This window comes from Dermochelys coriacea, chromosome 21, assembly GCF_009764565.3.
Source record: "Dermochelys coriacea isolate rDerCor1 chromosome 21, rDerCor1.pri.v4, whole genome shotgun sequence".
In the NCBI taxonomy this organism is placed as follows: Eukaryota; Metazoa; Chordata; order Testudines; family Dermochelyidae; genus Dermochelys; species Dermochelys coriacea.
In genome coordinates this window covers 11,107,023-11,115,068 of record NC_050088.1, presented here as the reverse complement: position 1 = coordinate 11,115,068, position 8,046 = coordinate 11,107,023, and the positions used below count along the sequence as shown (strand labels likewise).

General features: G+C 47.6%; 1 protein-coding gene across 1 annotated transcript; it reads left to right on the top strand.

Moving 5' to 3' along the window:
• Positions 1-2,551: 2,551 nt before the first annotated feature.
• Positions 2,552-7,387, top strand: LOC119846443 (60S ribosomal protein L10a). Its single transcript, XM_038380116.2, has 6 exons — positions 2,552-2,690; positions 3,767-3,841; positions 4,060-4,140; positions 4,536-4,684; positions 5,207-5,379; positions 7,192-7,387. Exons 1-6 carry the CDS (start codon positions 2,686-2,688, stop codon positions 7,360-7,362), a joined length of 654 nt encoding a protein of 217 aa, XP_038236044.1. The 5' UTR covers positions 2,552-2,685; the 3' UTR covers positions 7,363-7,387.
• The last annotated feature ends 659 nt before the right edge of the window (positions 7,388-8,046 follow it).

Genomic DNA, 8,046 nt, shown 5'->3' with positions numbered 1-8,046 from the left:
ACATAAACACCACCCTATATTGGAAACCTACTGACCACTATTCCTACCTACATGCTTCTAGCTTTCATCCAGATCATACCACACGATCCATTGTCTACAGCCAAGCTCTACGATATAACCGCATTTGCTCCAACCCCTCAGACAGAGACAAACACCTACAAGATCTCTATCATGCATTCCTACAACTACAATACCCACCTGCTGAAGTGAAGAAACAGATTGACAGAGCCAGAAGAGTACTCAGAAATCACCTACTACAGGACAGGCCCAACCAAGAAAACAACAGAACGCCACTAGCCATCACCTTCAGCCCCCAACTAAAACCTCTCCAACGCATCATCAAGGATCTACAACCTACCCTGAAGGACGACCCATCACTCTCACAGATCTTGGGAGACAGGCCAGTCCTTGCTTACAGACAGCCCCCCAATCTGAAGCAAATACTCACCAGCAACCACACACCACAGAACAGAACTACTAACCCAGGAACCTATCCTTGCAACAAAGCCCGTTGCCAACTGTGTTCACATATCTATTCAGGGGACACCATCATAGGGCCTAATCACATCAGCCACACTATCAGAGGCTCGTTCACCTGCGCATCTACCAATGTGATATATGCCATCATGTGCCAGCAATGCCCCTCTGCCACGTACATTGGCCAAACTGGACAGTCTCTGCGTAAAAGAATGAATGGACACAAATCAGACGTCAAGAATTATAACATTCAAAAACCAGTTGGAGAACACTTCAATCTCTCTGGTCACTCGATTACAGCCCTAAGAGTGGATATCCTTCAACAAAAAAGCTTCAAAAACAGACTCCAACGAGAGACTGATGAATTGGAATTAATTTGCAAACTGGATACAATTAATTTAGGCTTGAATAGAGACTGGGAATGGATGAGTCATTACACAAAGTAAAACTATTTCCCCATGTTATTTCTCCCCCCCACCCCACCGCACCCCCCACTATTCCTCAGATAGTCTTGTTAACTGCTGGAAATAGCCTACCTTGCTTGTCACCATGACAGGTTTCCTCCTTCCCCCCCCCTCCCCCGCTGCTGGCGATGGCTCAGCTTAAGTGATCACTCTCCTTACAGTGTGTATGATAAACCCATTGTTTCATGTTCTCTGTGTGTGTATATCAATCTCCCCTCTGTTTTTTCCACGAAACGCATCCGATGAAGTGAGCTGTAGCTCACGAAAGCTTATGCTCTAATAAATCTGTTAGTCTCTAAGGTGCCACAAGTACTCCTTTTCTTCTTGCGAATACAGACTAACACGGCTGCTACTCTGTAAACTGAATCCAGTGGCACTCACTATTTGACAAAATACAGCTAATAGTGGGATTAGGGTGGGGACAACGAACATACATTTTATTGCTTCTCCCACTGATTGGCATGAAGGCAAATACCTCAGTAGCCATAAATGTGTACTTCTCACCACAAGGTCTAATGCCACAGACTCTAAAAGACTGGCAGCAGGGTGAGCAGACATGTGCTTGAGGACTCCGGCTGCCGTGAGGCTATAAAATTGCAGTGTAGATGTTAGAGCTTGGGCTGGACGATCTAGGACCCCTCTCCTCGTGTGGTATCAGAGCCTAAGTCCACAAGCCTGGGCCAGCTGCACGTCTTTTATTGCAGTGTAGACATGCCCTAAACTGCAACTTTATATGTTAGATTTTGTTTGATAGGAATTTTTAATTGTGGGTAAAGCCACGGCCAATTGTAATCTTGGGAACTATTTGTTTAAAAGGCAAACCTGTGGCAAATTGTACAGAACCCCCAGGGCGCCACAAAAGAATCACATCTGGCCACATGCCCCTATCCTGATTCTGCAAAGAGCCAAACGCCCTCAACTCCAGCTGAAACCAAAATAAGAGCTTAAAAGCCATGAGATGCCATTGAGATACTGATTACATTATTTTCCACCAAATGCATCCGATGAAGTGAGCTGTAGCTCACGAAAGCTTATGCTCAAATAAATTCATTAGTCTCTAAGGTGCCACAAGTCCTCCTTTTCTTTTTGTGATTACAGCCAGTCCCGCCTGGGACATGGTAGGACTGAGCTCTTTTCACGTTCACACTTGCGTTACCAACGTAACAACAAAATAATCTTACCCCCAGGCACAAACTGGTGTTAAACCAGCGAGCATGGGAGACTTCCCAGAGCTCCTAACCCACCTCCAGAACCACCTTCTAGTGCAAAAGCATCTGCACCCAGCCCCCTCCAGAGTTCAGGGGAGACTCTACAGGCTCAGAACAACAGACTCATGGGTTGAATCCCCCCCAACCAGGCCAACCCCCCTGCCTGTAAACTGGAGCTCATTCCCATCTGCTCAGTAATCAGGCACCAGCTCCTAGGAAAGATGCAGAAAAGTGTGCAATAAATACTCAGCCCAGGGTTTACACTTAAAGGAAAGAAAGCCCTCTCTGCTCACAAGGGTATCATGCTGCCACAACACCCAGCTCCATCCAGATGCTATGCTATGCTATGCTTATGCTATGCTGGGCTGGGCTGGGCTCCTCCTCCTCCTCCCCTCTGCCTCTCTCAAGATGGCGCCCAGACCACCCCCACATCTCGCGAGACCATGCCCTATTTATAGCGCGATCTGCGCCCCGCCCCCTTCTTTCCGCCCGGCGGCACCCGAGGTAGGCGGAGTCAGCAAGCGGCCGGTCCCAAGATGAGGTGCGTGTTGGGGGGGGGGGGGGAGACTCAATCCGGTGCCATCCGCCCCCCAGATGGCCCCGGCGGCGGGCCCGGTTCCCGCGTTAGGCAGAGGGGGGCCCGGTGCGGCCCTCCCGGGGGAATTGGCTCCGCACGGGGGCTGAGCCGGGGTGCGAGGGGCGGCTCTCTGCTCCCTCCCCGGCCGGCCGCGGGGCCCCTGGGCCAGGCGAGCTGGGTTCCGACTGCACCGGCCTGGCCCGGGCTCAGCGCTGGTCCCGCCAGCCTGGGGGCGGCTCTGTGCAGGTGGATCCCGGGGCAGAGAGCCGGGCGTCCCCGCGTTGAGCCAGCCGGCCATGGGCTGGGCTGGTGGATCAAGCGGGGCCGGCTGCTGCAGAGGGAGAGAACAGCGCGGGGTGTCCCGTTGTCCACTCCCAGCTCCTGACAGTCCGAGGCTTAGCGACGTGCAGGGCATGGGGTTGTGTCCCTGACTGTCTTGGCTAATAGCCATTGTTGCACCTACCTTCCATGAATTTGGCTAGTTCTTTTGCCAACCCAGCTATATTTTAGAAACCCTTTATACTCTTGCTCCTAGAATGGGCCCCTCCATGGTGGGGTTCAGGCTCACAAAGGGAGACACCTTCGCTGTGGCTGCTTTTCTGGCTTCGGTGTCTCGGGGGCTATGGCATGAAATGGGCTGAAAAGAGACATTTTTATTGTATTTAAAAATGGAGTCCCCCTGCTGTGAGCGCCTGAGATTGAAGCTGAAAGATCAGTGGATCTAACTTACAATTCGCCATCCTTGCAGTTCAGTTATTTTTGCACTTTTCTGGGCCTGCACAGTGAACCTGGGTATGTCAGTTTCATTTTTATGAGGGCTGCGCTGGCCCCAGGCTGTTGTATTTGAGTTCGCATCATTACAGGGGAATGATTCGTTCCATTCCCCCCAGAATGCTGTGGGCTAAACAGCTCCCCTGGTTGGCGGGATTAAAGGTGGTTTTAGATGCTAATGTACCTGCACTTCCAACCTGTTCAGAGTGATTCATTCAGTTGATCCTTTCAAGTGCCTGACCTGCTCTTTGTGCCTTTCACATCTACAGCAGCAAAGTTTCCCGCGACACCTTGTATGAAGCCGTGAAGGAAGTCCTGCAAGGGACTCAAGTGAAACCACGCAAGTAAGAACTCTGCTCTGCTGTGGGTGTGCCCTTCCCCAAATGCCAACTCCATGACTGGAAGTCTCTGGTGAAGAAAGAGGGGAGGGGAAGGGTTTGTGGCAGAGCGTCTGTGCTCTGCTAGATGTTACTGCAGCTTTCCCCCATGTTTATTGATACTCCATCTTGTTTTACTGGGGTCTTAAATTCTGACCTGGCCTGTTTCTTTTTCTGTTTTTCAGGTTTACGGAAACTGTGGAGTTGCAGATCAGTCTGAAAAACTATGATCCGCAGAAGGACAAGCGTTTCTCTGGCACAGTCAGGTTCGGCATTTTCTGATCCCACCCAGCCTTCAGCCTGCACCCCACTCCCTCTATGCACTTTTGATGTACATGTGGTGAGCAGCAATTGACTGCTTGATACAATGGCAGGAGGGTGCAGTGCTGAATTGCCTGGGTAGTTCAGACCCCCCCAGATCTCTACATGGGTGTGGCTGGACGGACCCCTACCCTGGGTCTTAAAACATGAGGGGAGGTGTGGTGAGGCTCCTGTGCTGATCCCACCGACCAATTGGAGAAGCCAGATTAGAGGCTGGTGGATGAAGAATCGCAAGTGATTGTGGTAAGGTTTCTTTGCTGGGGCTCTGTGCTCTCCCCTCAAGGTGTGGTGCTGGCAGTGCACAGTGACAGTATGTGGTGTCCTCTTCCCTTCCTGACAGGCTCAAGTCCACCCCACGCCCCAAATTCTCAGTCTGCGTGCTGGGGGACCAGCAACACTGCGATGAGGCCAAAGCAGTTGAAATCCCTCACATGGACATCGAGGCTCTGAAGAAACTCAACAAGAACAAGAAGTTAGTGAAAAAGCTGGGTGAGTAGAATTCTGAAGGGCTACAGCTGCCAGTATACCTGTAACACATCTCTGGGTGGGAAGGGGTGTCATGGATAGTTAACACTCCTCTGTACCAAATGTGACCAGTGTGGAGTTCCCCCAGCAGCCAGACTCCTGCTCACTGCCTTGTTAGGGACAACGTGGCTAAAAGGGACAGGGCAACCTAGAGCTGAAGTATGGTAGTTTGCTTGAGCATCTACTCATATTGTCTGGTCTTCTCTTTTCTGATATAACTGCATCTCCACTAGGTCATTTGTGTATAAAATCACATTCCTAACAGATACTGGCAAAAGCCCTAGTGTAGGCTTGGCCTGCCTTGTGACTTAGTTCAAGAATCTCTGAAGATTCTGTAAATACACAAGGAGCCTTTGGTATGAATGCTTTAGTTAGTTGCTCTTAGAGAAACTTGTAAACTGTAGCTAGTTGAGGAAGAAATCAAACCCAGAATTAAAATGAGGAAAAAACGGCAATCACCCATGCATTACCTTTTCCCTCCCACAGCTAAGAAGTATGATGCCTTCCTGGCTTCAGAGTCTCTCATCAAACAGATTCCTCGTATCCTGGGTCCTGGTCTGAACAAAGCTGGCAAGTTCCCCTCCCTCCTCACCCACAATGAGAACATGGTGGCTAAGATTGACGAGGTCAAGTCTACCATCAAATTTCAAATGAAGAAGGTAAAAAAAAAAGTAAACTCCAACCTCAGAAGTCAGTTATGTGGCCTGTGGAGGGTGGGATTTAATGAAGCAACGGGCTGCCTGCCAGGGAATGTGGATTTCTACACTTAGAGCTGAACTGCAGGTATCCGTCAGCTTCTTTCTTAAGATAATGATAAAGCCACTGATCAATATCCAGCCAGTCACCTTCTGTGAATTTAGGGAACAAAACTAGAGCATTCAGTGCCTGAGGGGAGAATGTAACTTGTCAGTAGTTGACTTTTTTTTTGGAGAAAAACCAACAAAAAAAAAACCAAAACAGAGAGCCTGGTATTGTAGAATGCTGGGGGCCCTAAATATTCACTGAAGTGGGTGGGAGTTGAGGGCATTTGGTATCTTGAAGGAAGAGATGTGTGCCCTGTGTGATAAGCTCCTGACACTGCAGGGATGTGGTTCGGTTTCAGTGAATCAGGAATTAGAAGAGGCTTGTACCATATAAGTCAGTGCTTTTGTAGTAGTGTAAGCTTCGGGCATGAGGCTGTGTAAGGGAATTTCACAGCAGCTACAGTGCAGAATTTTGACTTTCTAAAGTCTTGTCCTGTCTTGACTTTGAAGAAAAGTCACTGTAGGGAGCAGAATCGTATTTTAGATCAAAGCAGCTCTAATTCAAATGCATATTCATCATCTGTTGGGTACTATGATGGTGTAAACCTGACTCATTAATTCAGTTAACAAGTCTGTTTCTAAGGTTTTAAGCACACATTTAACTACTCTGCTAAATCAGCTCCAGCCTATCTGAAGAGAACTATTCCTGATCAACCTTAACAGGGCACCTGCTTTAAAACAGTTTGAAAGGAAACTGTCATGTTTTTTTATAAGCCCTTTTTTCTTCAGTCTGTAGTTTGGCTATACGCTTCAGCTCAGCGATCTTGGCATCTGGGACTTGGCCTTGGGTGCATGTTCTTTATTCGGTCACTAGAAAGACTTGTTTTGGTGGTTAGGGGGTAAAAAGCAAGTCAGCTCTGTATTTTGCAATATGAAAAACTTAAGCAGTTGGTTTGGGGGGTTGTGCTACTCTGTGCAGCGTGGGTTAATGCTGGGCAATATTTGTGGAGACCATGGTGTATGAGACTGTTAATCAGGCCCTTGATTAGGAGTTAGACTTGGGTTCTGTTCCTTGGTGTGCAGTTGGTTCTGTGCCTGAGATTAGCCTCATTTTATAGACAGGGAATGATATTTACTGTCTTTGTAGAGCATTTCGAACAGAGGATGAAACCACAGCAATGTACATTGTCAGATTTTCAACAAAGTTTGCAGTGAGATGTTAGTGTGTGGAAGCCAGTTGTCAAACTTAATATGAGCTCTTTAGCCTTCTAGCTACTGATATGCAAACTGGAAGAGTAGGTTTTGAGCTGTTAATTATTCAGCTCTAGAATGTCTGAATTTACAGATCTTATATTTACTGGGTCCATAGCTTTTTAAAATGGTTGGAATGTATACAACAGCATTTACAGGCCACAGAAAGATGGGGGAATTTTAAACCACATACATTTGATTTATCCCTTTAAAAAAAAAAGTTGGGATTTAAACCCAGCCCAAGAGAGAAATTCCAAAGAGAAGTCAGCTCTTAATGTTAATTACCTGCAAAAAGTCTTTGGTGGCTGTAGGTTTCAGCTAGTGCAGGGTGGTCTGTAAAGTGATGATAGTTAGACTTTAACTCTGCTGGCTAAATTTTGATCCTGCTGTCCTTGTTTAATACATGTTCCTTTCCAGTCAAGGCAGTTCCCTGCAAAGTCTACACCCTTAGTCTGACACTGCTTTCTATGTTGCCAGGTGCTCTGTCTGGCTGTGGCTGTTGGCCATGTGAAAATGACGGAGGATGAGCTAGTCTACAACATTCACCTGGCCATCAATTTCCTGGTGTCCTTGCTGAAGAAGAACTGGCAGAACGTGCGTGCACTGTACATCAAAAGCACCATGGGCAAGCCACAGCGCCTCTACTAAACTGTCAGTAATAAATGGCTCCAGATTACCCAGTTGCTGTCTCTTATCTGCTGAGTTGGGTGGGAAATTTGATTAGTTTGTCTGTCTTTTACTCCCTTTACAAACAAGGGAGAATTAGCATATTTTTGCTTTAAAACTGATAGGGGTACAGGTAACATTAAACTATTTATACTTTTTTTTTAAATTGTCACTAGATTTCAAACTGCCCTTTAATGGATATATAGATGCAACAGGTTAATAGTCCCTTTAGAATGAAAAGGGGCCCAGGAGCTGCCAACTCGCCAACACCTGTGACAGACAAAAGCGTAAATGCAGAAAACATCTTCTCTTATGTCTATCCACAGAACAGCAACACTTGGTGCAGTGGTGGGGGAACCGTTTACATCTAATCCTAGAAGTTCTGCAGGTCCTGTGCACAGGTGCCATTAAAATCTTCCCCTTGTGCAGAAAAAAATTTCAAATGAAGGGGAAGCAGGTCCTGCCTGTACCCAGATTCCCTAAGTACCTTCCTTTGAGGGTCTGGCCTGTTTTTTCCATAGTCAGTTCTGCCCTGCTGCTGGGTTCCACAGTTCCAGCTTTGTCACCCAGCTCTCCTTCAGCAACAGCATAACCTTCCTGAAATGAACTCTACCCCTGCCCTGAGCTGGGCCTGATTTACAGAGGCCCCAAATTCCTCCCAGCAGC